The sequence below is a fragment of the Leuresthes tenuis genome, unplaced genomic scaffold (genome assembly GCF_036924035.1).
Source record: "Leuresthes tenuis unplaced genomic scaffold, fLeuTen1.0.hap1 SCAF_23, whole genome shotgun sequence".
NCBI classification, from domain to species: Eukaryota; Metazoa; Chordata; class Actinopteri; order Atheriniformes; family Atherinopsidae; genus Leuresthes; species Leuresthes tenuis.
The window spans coordinates 19,833,971-19,848,055 of NW_027325377.1; the positions used below are offsets into that span (position 1 = coordinate 19,833,971).

Consider the following 14,085-nt stretch of genomic DNA (forward strand, 5'->3'; position numbering starts at 1 on the left):
TCCAGATCAGACATAGTCAAACCTTGAGATTCTTACATTTAGTTGATTTTTATATTTTACCTTAACATCACCAAGATGTTAAACATACACACAACTTCAGGCTCAGTGAATCTTCTTGTATCTAAATCAGCAGCTTTTCTGCACTAGAATTGATCATTTAGTCTTTATGATAATACGTTCTAGCAGCTTTCATTAAAGGGTCTTTTTAATGACCTTTTAATGCTCGTGATGATTAATTTTTTTCCTCCAAAATGGTCCTCAAGCGCTGTAGCATGCTGCTGTCCAGTTCAGGGGAATAGTAATGTTTAGAAATCGGACATCTGTACGTTCAGTTTTTGGAGGTTAGTTTAAACAACTGGGATATCTATAACACCATCCTGGTGTTTTAGCTCCATAAGACATTATTGTGCCACACAGGTTGATAAAAATCAGGTCTCTCAAGTTATAATCTACCACTTAATAAAGAGACTGTTTGCTTAATTTGATATTTGACGAGATAAGTTGAAGTATTATTACTTTTTCACCCAAGATTGTGTGGTTTTAGTGTCAAGACTCTGGCGGTGATCTTTAAATAGTTTGGAGGAAAAAAATGAAAGCAAAAAGAAAAGATTTTCTGTTCTTACATATATTTGTGAGCTTATACAGCTTGTGGTGTATACAGTACATGTTTGTGTGTGTGTGTGTGTGTGTGTGTGTGTGTGTGTGTTAGGGAGAGCGAACAGGTCCATGAAATATTCATAGCCAGCATTCTGCGACATTATTCCGAACATCAATATTGCATTGGGCCCTTAAATGCTTTTGTTTTAAGGCACTTGGGTTAGCCAGCACTGACATGGAGGTCTGTCAGAATCCTTCCTGCTGTACTGTATTGAAACGCATCTGCTGATGTCAGATAGACAGCAGGATGCACTATGAGGCGAGAAGATGAGGAAGGAGACAGTTGATGACTGATGGTGAGTTAACAGGGGGAAAGACATTTAGAATGTCTTGTGTTCTGATAATCGTGCGAGGGTAATTATGTGTTTTTTTTATGTGGATTTTCCTTTTGTAAGGTTGACTGTTGCTTTTTTCACTGTGTGTACGTTTACCTTTGTTGTTGGACAGTGTGCACATATGTGGACACGTATGGAAGATTGGATTGAGTACAGATACTTCAAGTTGAACTGCTATATATACTATGTCTACCCATATATGCTTCACATGACCTGTGACTAATGAAATCTGTCAGTTTTAAAAGCATTTTAAAGAAAAAGCCTGAAGTATTATGAAGTATGTCTGTTTAAGGTCATAAATGCTGTAACTTGTCTGCGAAGGAGGACACATTTCAGCTCTTGTTGCTCCTCTTCAGATTTATGATACCTCACCGGTTTTGTCTTTCCATCTTTCTTTTTTAAGACCTGATCCAGTGAACAGTCAGAACAACAGTTACTTTGCCAATATAAGCGTCTTACTCTCCTCCGTGGCAAGCCAAAAATCATCCACTTATCCTCCACAGACATGATACCGTTCCTTTCTCCTCCTTGGCTGCCGTTTTTTTCTGTCTGACTCGACCATTCTCTTCGTCAAAGCTCCTTTTCCCTCCCAGTGCCAATCTTCTACAGCTGAATGAAAAATGCATCCAATATCCCAGAGACAGGGCATTAATGACTGGAAAGCAATAGAGGTGAAGCAGACAGATAGCATCCTGCTTGTGATAGCAGTCTTTGCTTGGGTTAGCACTTGTGAAGGAGTCTGTAAAAACACTTTGTTTTTTCTCTTTTTTTCTTTCTGCATTGTTGGGTGGACAAAAAAAAAAGCTTAAATGTTACCTAATCTTTTAACAACAAATATCTTTTGACATTCTTCTCTTTTTAATCTGACAAAATGCCATTTTAAGCAGGTTAAGACATCTGCAAACTTTGAATATTTGCACAATGAATTATTTACTGAGTATTTTTAGTTGCAAAGCATCAGGTACTTTTATATAAATATATTCTATCAGAATATTTATTTGATCAAACGTTTATGTATTCCAGCTTTGATAAAAGTGCTTTTGTTCAGGGAGTTTGAAAGGTTGAATTTGCTGCTATTGTTGGCCTACTTCAGAACGAATAGAATACTTTCCAAGAAAGAAAAAATGCATTTACTGACCCCTCCTCTGTTGGGGTTCTATCAAGAGCCAAAACTTGTTGAGTAAAGGTAGCTTAGATGCATTAGTAGTGCAGGCAGGGAGACATGGATCGAGAGGGAAATGGTGAATGTAAAAGGCCATTAGGAGTCTCCCCCATGTGTCTGCGTGTGCATGAGTCAGAGCCTGATGATGGATGCAGTATGCTGACGTGTGCAGCCCAGTGGACTGTGAGACTGGACATGGCTGGTCTCTCTCTGTCTCCCTTCATCTCTTCCTCTCACTCTCTGCCTCACTCCCTCTTTGCTTCACTTCCTCAGGGCCAAACATGTCATGTCGCCACTGCTCACGCTCTCTCCAAACTCTCCCACTTTTTTCTGCCCTTTTTCGCAGTCTCCCCACCTCGTCTCGCTCCCCCTCTGTTCTCTGACATTTAGTTGCGTTGCAGGGCAGATGGCAGCTTTAAGACATCAGGCATACTTTTGTTACACCTACCTGTCATCTATCCAAAGCTCAAAGTACATAGAGGATCTGTTTGACCAGTCTGTCTATCACCATTCATCACTGTCTATATTTAGTGTATATTCACGGGTGACTGAAGAGATAAATGAGATTTTTGTAATAGAATAAAAGATGAAAACCTATCACTTTGAAGGATGTGCTTGGAATATGGAGAATAGCGGAACCATGGGGTAAAAAAAAAAAGCCAACACAGTATTCCTGCCTGTAACCATTCACTTGAGGATAGTAAATGAACATCCTCATAATCAGCAAAGCGCTACCCCGATGAGGCTGTAAGTGACTCATGTTGTGTTTATGAAGACTTGTGATGAAAACAAAGTAAAAGCTGATTAATTTCAACTGTGTAATGTCCTTACTGTAGCCATCTCTGATGAAAAAGACATGGCGTTAGGGTAATGCAGCATCCGATCAGTTCACATTCCCAATCGCTCTGAGGCATCGACTGTCTCATCAGGTGCTTCTCTCACATCTTTCTCACGCAGGTGGTTATTAAAATCTTCATTCGGTCTATCATCCCTCACTCCGTGCTTGCTCCGTTTTTTTCGGGTCTTTATCGTGCCTCGGCTCGACTGTTTTGATTCCTTACAGAAGAAGACTTTCAGGGTTTCAGGGATGTTCCTCCTTATTCAATCAAACACACTGTCACTGAGAAGGGAGTGTGTTGCTAGGCAACTAAGAGAACCCGGTGACAGGGTTCAAATGGTGGTTCTGTGTCTGCAGAGAAAGTGCTGCCTATGTTTAAAGCGCTGCTTCACAGGATGATGATTCCTATTTAGGCTTACTATTCCACAATGATAGTCAAATCCCTCTGTGTGTAATTATTTGCATTTCACATGAAGTGTTTCTTTGACAGGTTATCTGACTGTGGTACATTTCTGTCACACTTAAGTGTGACACTGGAATTTTCTTTTTTCAGAGACCTAAAACAAAAATACTTTTTCTTCAACTTTAATACGATACAATTCGATGTTGCTAAAGACTCCCCCAACCCTTCAGTTGTATAGTCGCACTGAAGCTGTTTCTTGGCATTCAAGAAAGAGAGGAGGCAGCAAAGATGTACAAACTCTTGTTAGTGATCAGTTACTGATGGAAGGGGAACTGGCACATTGAGGGAGGGTGAGCGCTCTTGCTGCAGGTGGGGGAGGCACAGGTGGCTCAGACAGAAAAAAGCTGGAAGTTGTTCTGCTCGAGTTGCCAGGCGGCGGCTACATTTTGGCCACTCTGACAAAAAGAAGTCTGATAAAGCAGGTGAAGAAGCAACCGTCCTGCTTCAAAAAGTTTGATGCACACTTCTATCTTGGATGCACAGTGTTTCAGGGATTATTGACTTCATTCAACGCGCTGTGGCCTTGCAAAAAATAATTGAATAATGACAAAAAATAGATTTGAAAACCTGTTGAAATATTTGTTGTTGATGCCACACAGGTTTGATGCAGAGAAAGCCCGGGCATCAGCACAAGCTAAAGCTGACGTCCAGTCACAAGTTCGGGATGAAGTGTCCCGGATCCTGTCTGTGGAGAAGATTGTGGCCCAAGATAGCATCCAGCAGGCCATTATAAGGGAGCGGATTTCCACTGAGGATGAGCAGCTCCGCGCACAGCTATTCGTAAGTCTTTCCACTAAACTGAGTCGATATACAGTTACTGGCAGCTTCTGTAAACCTGTTTAGTTTTGTCTGGCTGAACAGTTTAATCCATTTTAGAATGAAGTTACAGAGACATTTGTCTTTTCAACAAGTCATGTTGTCAGTCATATCTGACGGTTATGTCTTTTCAGCTAACGTGCTGCTCGTAGTCACACCTGCTTCTCATAGGTCCGATTTCCATGTGTAAAATGAATTGTTATATATCAAGTTGTTGCTTTTCTCCTGGAAATAGCTCTTTGACACTGAGTCAGCTTGAAGGTAAGCGAGAGTATTATCACAGCGGAGGTTTTCGAAATCCTCAAGGCTGAAAATGCTGAAGTCCAACAGTCATGCTTGCTTTGATTTGTAGCATTAACATAGAATGATGGGTAATTTCCTTTTGAATCACTTTTACATGCTTGAAATTGGTGGGGAGTAGGTGCGTTTCAATGCATGCACTGTGCCGCTGGGCATTCTTTTAAGAATTGTAGTTTGTCCGTCTTTGCACAGCAGGGTATATATATATTATCCTTATATCCTTTTTTTTTGTGTGCAATATCATAAAAGTTCTTTTGTGAAACAGAAATGCTGTTTTTATTCAAAGACAAGTTCCTTTCCGCAGTTACACATTTCTGCTCGGTCACTCTTATGCTCAAACGTGGACTTATTGGCTGTTATAGTGGAAAAGGTGAAACATTTAAGGGCTGTGAATATGGTAATATTGCTGTCCGCAGTAATTCATAGAACAACTTTAACTTTAACTCCTACTGCCAGAAAGATGCACATGAACGCTCAGCAAATTCAGCACTTTATTTTACCGTCAGCAGTATTTAGACATCATCGTTGTTTCTACATTGTACAGACTCTGAGAGCCTTTATAGTTTATTCCAAACAGTCATATAGTAAATAAACTTTTTATTTTTTTTTTAAACCATCGTTCCATATTGTCTTCTTCCAAATCTCTGCCTGTTTATCCTGCCATTATTATGAAAAATGTTCTCATTTTGGGCAGCTTCTGTCTTTATTTGCTGTAAATTGCTCTCGTGAACGTTGTCAGATCATTCCAACCACACACAGGCAGTGTGCTGTTTACAAAAGAAAACACATTTTCCCTGGAGTGTGCCCGCTGTTTACAAACCTATGCTATTGATTATATAGCTCATTTCACACGCTCATCGCAGTAATAGAAAAATGAATCATTTTGTTGAGACGCAGTACGAGAGAAGCGTTGACGTGATTCCTCGCCATAGGACAAGTGTATGAGGAATCTCTCATTTGGAACGCTTTCAGATCGAAAGGGAAAAAAAAAAAAGGTGATGAAAGAGAGCGATGGCGAGGGAGGAGAGACCCTTGATTTGATGTGGGGTATTTTGCCTTCAGCATCTGTCAAGAACGTTTCAGTCATAGGTTTTCTGTAATTTAATTTCATATAGGGAGCAACTCAGGAAACATAAGGGGAGGAGATAGTTAGAGGGAAGGAAGGACAAGAAAGCAACAGCTGCTTTGTATGTGTTGTATATGAAGTGGCAAAGTCGGGGGGGGTGTCGTACTCGACTCCCATAGGTTACTTGGGCACATAATTTCCTTCATCTACCCAAAGTACTAACTCTCTGAACTTACTTTTTCCCTTCTATAAGCTATTTCTTGCAGCCCCAGAGCTAACCCTAGAGCCATTAGCTGCCTTTGAAACTACACATAAAAAATGCTGCAGGAGCTTTGCATTCAGACTTATGAAGTCATACAGTTTGTTTCATTATTGTTTGTATTTTATGTTTCTACCCAAATCCAGTTAATGTTCCCTCCAGTAAGTCTCCCTTCTTACAGCAGGCATAACGCAGCTAAAACACACTCGCACAATGTGAGTCTGTGTGATAATTTCTTTCATTCGAGCGCTCTCTGGAATGCTCAAGTTTTAATAGAATCCGACGGGTTATCAGTGGAGGCACACTGCTGTTTGCACCACTCATGTAATTGTCAAGACAGACGCTTCGACACAGCCAATGTTCTTTTCAACTGGAAATGGACGTCTCGCGTTTTTTAAAGGCAGCCTCTCACCCAAGACGTCTCCCACCCATTGTCATTTTACTCTGTGTTTGTCAAGTTCCGGGACTCTCTGCTACCCACGGCGAACCCTCTCTTTGATGAAACATGAATCAACTTTTGTGTGTGTGCATCTCCATCTCCCGCCTGTCTCTCTTTCTCTGGAAGACTTCAGTTCTTTTTACTAAGAAATGAAAAGAGCAGAAAGACCCACTGCTAAATTATTTAGCTTGAATTCTAAACCTAATGTATGTTGTTTTTAACTACCCTCCTCAGATAGTACAAAACCTCTTCTGCACAAGGCATCCCGCAAATCAAATTCCCATTGTTTATACGCACATAAGCATCGGTAATTGGAAGGTGAAACTGGTTCTGATTGCCAGGCAAAGTCAATAAAGTGATCGAGTAAGAGCTCCAGGGAGAGGTTATGGCTTGCTGTACTAAGCACATAATCTGGTGCCTGATAGAGCTTTAAGGGGAGATTTGTGTAGTCCTTTTTCAAGTAAACCTTTTTCCCACCTCATTTGTGATTTTTATAGGTTTATTTGAAACATCAAAGCTTTGTATGGTCAGCTTCCTTTTTTTAAATAGTGTTCAACTTTTGAATATGTCTCATCACACAAAGTGAGAAAAAGTGTCTCACATCGTAGTGAAAACAATAGGGATGCATTATGTTGCTGGTTGAATCTGTTGAATTAATGTTAATTTACCTTTTTTATAGCAAAAATACATCTCCTCGTTTAACAGTTTAGTTTTGACTTGAACATTGAGAGTTGTTTTGCTGTGTTGGTTTGATATGGGCAGAATACCTGACAGCAGGAACAGTGATGTGAGTTAACGCAGATTTTAAACTGTAATAATTTCCCAGTGCAACAAAGTTGTGTGAAAAAAAAAAAAACGAGTTAAAACGGGGATTCCATGAACGGAAATGAAACCAGCTCACATGGTTCTTGCCACAGAGAAAATAAACCCCTTCTCTACGGCAGCTTTGCTTGTGTTGTTCTTCCAGTATTGTATTGATTTGTCCCCTTCATTAAGATACAGGTCACAGTGACTGGTGGGGACCCCATACGTTCCCCTCTCTTCTTCAGGCACAATGAGAGCAAGGCTCTGAGCTGTTATGCCTCCCCATGCTCCCCTATAATGGCCACGAGTTTCACAGCCATAGCAGCAATTACAGTAACATCCATTGGAGAGATTTGCCCCAAGATATTGTGTTAGATGAAGATTGGGCACCATTTAGGCTTTATTGATTCAGATACTGGCGATTTTGGTTCAAATTTTGATTCTCACTCTTTTACAGATCCAGTTGTTATCATAGTATTAATAGGTCAAGTAAAACGAGAAGCCATGAAAAGGTGTTTTTTGTTTGCTTTTGGTTTAGAGAAGTTGAAATAAATGGGAATACCAATGTTTTATTGTGCAGCTCCCTTTAAATCATGTGTTGATTGAGCCAAGAATTCTGACCGTACTATATCAGTATTTCTATCCTCCTAACCACAGGAGCTTGAATTCTTATTGGAGTTTATCTTTTTTGTGTCTTGAGGCAGGGTTTGGCCTACATCAAGATGACAGAGTAATGAGCTGGCATGACTTTCCTATTAGGATCCAATTGAAAACTTTTGGGTCTTTCTCAAATGTGAGATTTATTTTTGCGGGGAAAACAATACACACCTCCTGGAATTTAGAGGCTGTGGTTGCCGCTGCAATGAAACTTGATCTCGAAACTCTGATCTCAACAACTGTCACTTGTGATGTTAATATCCTATCTTAGCAAAAATCTAAGAATTGTTACTTCAAACATTCCTTTATCATTTCAATGAGTAAACCACAGTCTTCATGTCATCATGTTACACAGTATAGCAGCTGCAGTTTGTCATTAATTACATTTTCTCCACCATGGAATAAAAACCGTTTCATACGACCTTCATCATTGACCTTTCAGATGCACAGATTAGTTCTGGCATTAAAACCTCCCCCTTCACAAACTGCAGACTCTGATTCAGATCAGGCGTCTCATCTCGGACAGAGAGCCCAGATTGATGTTCGTTGAAGCCATCAGATATTGGTGAACAAAGCGCTTCTATCCTTGGTGTACTGCGGTTTACGTTATACATGAATAAAATAGTGCACTTGTCATTATCGGGGTTTGATATTTGCTTTTATCCAAGTAGACTTTCAAATGAGGAACACAATGTGGGTTTCAGTGTCGTGGCCAAGGACACTTCAATATGTCGACCAGTGAGGTTTGGGATCATCTCGGCGATCTTCCACACATACGTGACGGATAACCACACAACCTCCCCTAAAGTCCCCGATCAATACCTCAATCCCCATCATTTAACTGATCATTTTATAAGCTCCCCAGCGGTGGCACTGACTTGTCTTCAGTCTGCCTTCGATTTGTTCCAGTTTTGTTTTATCCATTGTTACTCTCTGTATCAAAAATGGAGTAGACCCCCCCCCCCCCCCCCCCCCCCCCCGCAGCCCACCAAACATTCTCGAAATCTTAACTTCAATAACTACTGAACACAAGTCGGTGAACACACTGTTGGCCAGTTTTGGCAGAACTGCTTTTACCATTGATCGATACCATTTATCTTTCAAATAAATGAGCGGCAGATCTACCTGAATTACGCACTAATTCTTATGCAGTTGACCGAAAAATATCCGACTCTCAATATGATTATGGGAAGATGGCGCAAATGTTTTGTGCTAAATCACAAGTGGAGCCAGAGCACTGGATGGTTTGTACCCCTCCGGTGGGAATGCTTCTCTCTCTGTCAGTCCCAACCCCGTCAAGCTGACTGGCAGCAGTCAGCCAGCAAGTCTACCGGTAATTGAAACTTCACACCAGCGTAGGCAGGGGTGTTTGTTGTCATCGTCAGTAATGTTGGGTTTCTGGGGTTCTGTTGTCTGAGGGGAACATGTTCAGCGTCAGCGGTCACACATGTTCTGTCACTCAGCAGGAGCCACAGTAAAGGAATTGGGGAAACGTGCATAAACATGTTTGTTGTTAGTTTGAAGCATAGCACCTCATGCATATATATATATATATATATATATATATATATATATGCAGTTTCAATATGGAGTAATTACATGGTAATTTCAGTTTTTTTTTTTTTTCTATGAATGTATGTCATAATAATTATTATTTTTGAATGATGGATATTTAAATGAACGTTGACAGTGGCTATGATTAAAGAACTGAAAATTAACACTACTAGGCAAATGGTTTCAGCCATATGTCAATAATGGGTCAATTAGTGCTTAATTACAAGTCTGATTTAGTGTTTAACGGTTGAACACAAAGCAGGAAAAAAATCTATGTGAATTAACACGTCATAGGTGTAGAATATACTTTAGACAGACGATTCATTGGTTTTGTTTAACACCAATGAATAGGTACCACGGAGGTGCTCTTATGCACTGTCTACATCCGTCTGTCAGTCCACATTTCTGTGTTTTAATGAGATCGTAGACCTCCGCTGTCCCCTGTTTTTAATTTGTAACAATTGTGCTCCCTGCGGAGCCAAGCTGGTCCAGCGGTCAATCAATCACTGGCCATGGTGTCTCACCCAGACATAGACGCTAACCCTCAGGCGGACTTTTCAATCAAATGCAGAGTCATCAATCTTGTACTGCTGCAAACAGTGGTTTGGGTGGAGTAATGGTTTTGTCTACTATTGGTAACTGGTCTGAAACACTTAAATTGTACATTTAATTTGTTGTTGTGGGTTTTTTTTGTAAACTTAAGTGGAAATTTTCACATAGGTGTTGCTCAAATAAGAAGTTGATTGGGTTATTAAGAGAAATTTTTTTCTATAACTTAAACGACCCTCATTGTTATGAATTGAGTATAGTTTTACTGTATCACAACAAAGCTAATTAGCAGAAACAGTTTGCTTTCTCCAGAATTAATGTTAAGTTTAGTGCACTCATTTCATTCATTATTATCTTCATGACAGAGTGCTGTTTATTAGCTTTGGCTAAAAAGTGCAGTACAGAAAAAGTGAACTTCAAGGTTTTCTTTTGCCGAATAAGTCCAGCTGGATGAAATCCATGCCCATTTTTTTCTGTGCATTTACCAAGATAAGAAAGTCTATGTCTGGTCTAGGGCTAAAAGCTGTGATTATCTAAGGTTGTATATTGTATTTTTAAGTATAAGTAGAAGATAACGATTATTTCCAAGTTTAAAATATACTTTTTAAAAAAAAAAAAGATTTTGTGCAAGAAAAAGCCAGAGACCAGTTCACCTTAAAACTTGCTCAAACATTAAACAGACTCTGGTGTGGTGCGGCTCGGTTGTGCTTTTCAGCAACATCTGCACAAATGTGCGCCTTCAAGGAATCCTCACAAGAAAACTCAAATTTAGCATCACAAGGTCGTAAATTAACATCTGAACACGCTTGGGGAAATTTCAAAAGGAGTTCTGTCGACTGACTTCGAGGTCACAATATATATTGGTATGTTTGGTGGGAACTGGTAGAATTTCATGAAAAGGACAACAGCTGTAAAGCGTGAAGGTGGAGCGATCATGCTTGGATAAGCTGGCTGTAAAAGTAAAGCTTTTCTAAAGATCTCATTATGCAGGGTGCCTACAGTTTTACTTCTGGCCCTTTTCATCTTTTTTCCCCCTTAATTAATCATATTGAAGCAAAGCTTTGAATTGAAGCTTTCATTAAATATAGCATCTTTAACTTTTTGCCTGAAGGATCACAATGAACACAGGTTGCTGAAAGTTGCTTTTGCAGCTTGGCCAAGTTCAAGTCCAGATCTTTAGCCCTTTTCTGCCCACTACAATGTCTCTCTCCACTATCAATGAAGGCTATTGGCGCCCAATAATAGTGAATTATGATAACAAAAAAATTTTGGAAATATTAGCCAAACCTTTGTTTTTTCTTAGTCATTGTATTTGATTGTATAAAATGCCCAAAAAGAACATAAACGTGTAGTTAATTTGTTTAAATTCTTGTTCCACCTGTCAGCCCTGTTGTTTAGCATGCTTTTGTCGCTCCCTGTTTCAGTCTTCATCTCTACTCTTTTTTTTTTTTTTTTTCATACACAAACACTCAGCATGCACACACAGCCAGTAATGTGATGTTCCATGATTTTTCCACCACCTCTGCTTTCACAGCAAGGGATAATGCAGCATAGCAAGAATGTTTGTTTGCTTCCTACTCACAAACACACACACATTCTTACACAAGCTCACACACAAACACCATGTCCATCCTGTCAGAGCTCAGAGAAAAGCGGTACCCACTCTCCTTAAACTGTGTTCTATTTGATGCTTGGCTGCCTTGAAAATGACTTTTAGTGAAGCTTAACGTTTTTAATTCAACAAGGCCAACCACCTGCTCTGTTCACCCTGGTAGTCTTCTCTGTTCCATCCCTTGCAAAACTGCAGTTTCCAGCAAATGTCCTGTTATTTCAGGAGGGGGGGTGTCTTGTCTACTTCAACTGCACGTTGTTGCATTTTAGATACAGATGACTGGACCTGGCTGATAATGGCCCAGCAACTTAATGTTTCGGGTGTTAATGGAGGCTTGCTGCGTTTAGAATTAGTGCCTGTTGGTGGTATTTACAAAAAAAAATATAGAGTAAAAAGAAACTCTTCTAGTTTATTTAGTGTTTTGTTTTTTCGCCACATCACAGCTATAAGTGGTCAAAAGTTCTATTTTTTTAATAAGATTTACATAGATTTTCCTTTTGAATTTCCCAGAGACCATTTCCTTCTTTACAGTCCTTTAAGTGGTAAACAGAAAACCTGTCACATTTGGCGTTGTTAACCTCTTTGTAAAAGACTGTGGGCAACTCACTCCTTTAAGAATAGTACTAAGCTTTAATAGATTGCAGAAAGGTTATGGGTAAATAAAGATTCAGAGGATCTGGTGACATTTGTCACCAGATACAATGCTAAAAGTACAATGCTAAAAAAACTAGTGTTAGCGAAACAAATGCTTGTGATATTTAGGCCAACCAACTGCATGGGCTCACGAGCATGTTTGAAAACTAGTTCACTAGTTAAAAGGCTACCCTACCAAAATGAACCATATACAATGGTAGAACCACTGGAGAACTTTCTGGGTCAGAGTTCATGTCGACGGACCGAGGCGAAGTGAAAAACTTTTCTGATGTCGGAAAAATAAGAATATGAAACCGTTTGGCCCTCTGTCAGCACACAGTTGGATCGCCTGCATCGCTGTTGGTAGGGAGGTTCATGGGTACACATGGAAAGAATCCTCTGCACATTTTTAAAACATAAAGGTTTTGGAGCGACTTGTACTGCCATCCAGATGTCCTTTTTGTCGGAGTGGACTGTGGATATTTTCAGCATGACAGTTCCAAGCTGCATTTGCACATATGTTGACAGCATGACAGTGAAAGTGCTAAACCAGCCTTCCTGCTATCCAGACCTGTCACCAACTGTAAACACTTGAAACGCATTAAACAAGCAAAATAAAAAGGGGCTCTGTTGAGCAGGTTTCACTGCCATTGCTTTGTGAATACAAAATGATTGTCCTGCAGTTTTGGAAATGTGTCAGGATGTGAAAAAGAGGAAAATCTTTTAATTTTCAAATGTTTGTTTTCTAATTGGAATCAGAATGAATGCTTAAATCCTCATGTACAGTGAAAAGTTAACTTAAATGAGCAGATGTTCTGTCTGCACCACTTTCTGATAGTTTCTTGCTGATAGTGGACTGTGCGTACTTCTGTTATGCTCTAACCCTTTCTTTTTCTGTGTTTTCTTCTTCTCTCGTCTTTGAGGATGTCCATTCAACTATTCTTCACACAGTAGCAGTAGCACTGCAAGATGCCCACATGCTATGCCAGTATTAGGGTTAGACGTGAGGTTAGACTTTAATTGGCGGCGCCTGTGGCTGGCAATCTGCGCCAGCCGCTCTCCCTGTCAGGTAATTGGCTCTACAAGGTTCCAGCAGCAGGGCTGCGGTATGGCAGTGCTACTGATGGACGGGTGCTGGTGTCAGAACAGCCTATTTTTGACAAGAGAGCTTGTACAGTCAATTTAGTGTCTCAGCTTCACAGGGCGGGCTGTGCATTTATGCATGTGTTCGCCCTCATTTGTTCCAAACATTTTGGAAAGCAGACTTGAATTATCTTATAGGGTATTGTCTTTTTTAAATTTTTTAAATTTGAGTTGACTTGTGTGCACCAAATAGCAGATATCTCACTTACATCATATGAATGTCCATGTCAGAAAATTTGATATCTATGCCTATCAGCCAAGCATGAAAAATACACTGAAAGTAGTTTTCCAATCTTCTAGGAATTTTTTTCACTTATTACTGGTTTAGTTACACTCAATTTCCTCTTTGTTCACTGCATACTTATTATGTATATTAGTCCATATCTATGGTAAATCATAGGGCATTTGATAGCCACCGCCTCTTTGTTTTTTCTGAGTTTTGCATTGATTTCTTTTTGTTTCTAATTATCTGGTTCACACAGCCTTGCTGACAGATAATTGGTCAGATTTTGAAGTGCAAAGGTTGGGAAATAAGAATCGGTGGTTAATTCTGAATTAGCATTCTTGGTGAGTGTTTAACTCAGTGTAGCAGATATGTTGTAGGTAGAATATTTTCTTTTGAGCATGTCCCTTTTTATATTCTCGGTCTTTTACTGTGTTTTTCCTCTTGGCTCCGACGAGAGAGTGGTATTAATGAGGTTCTATGGAAGTGAACAGCCAGCTCGGCTAATGGTGCTTGAGGGAGTAATTTTGATTGAACGTTTGGAAGTACTTAAAATATAGAGGGAACAAATCAGA

The 14,085-nt window shown here is 39.8% G+C and overlaps 1 protein-coding gene across 2 annotated transcripts in view; it reads left to right on the plus strand.

Moving 5' to 3' along the window:
- Positions 1-14,085, plus strand: part of chchd3a (coiled-coil-helix-coiled-coil-helix domain containing 3a) — a 64,156-nt gene that overhangs the window by 12,255 nt on the left and 37,816 nt on the right. For both annotated transcript variants that reach the window (XM_072377323.1, XM_072377324.1), the window contains one exon: positions 4,055-4,235. In XM_072377323.1, the coding sequence (XP_072233424.1) occupies positions 4,055-4,235 (181 nt within the window). The remainder of the gene's footprint in view (positions 1-4,054; positions 4,236-14,085) is intronic.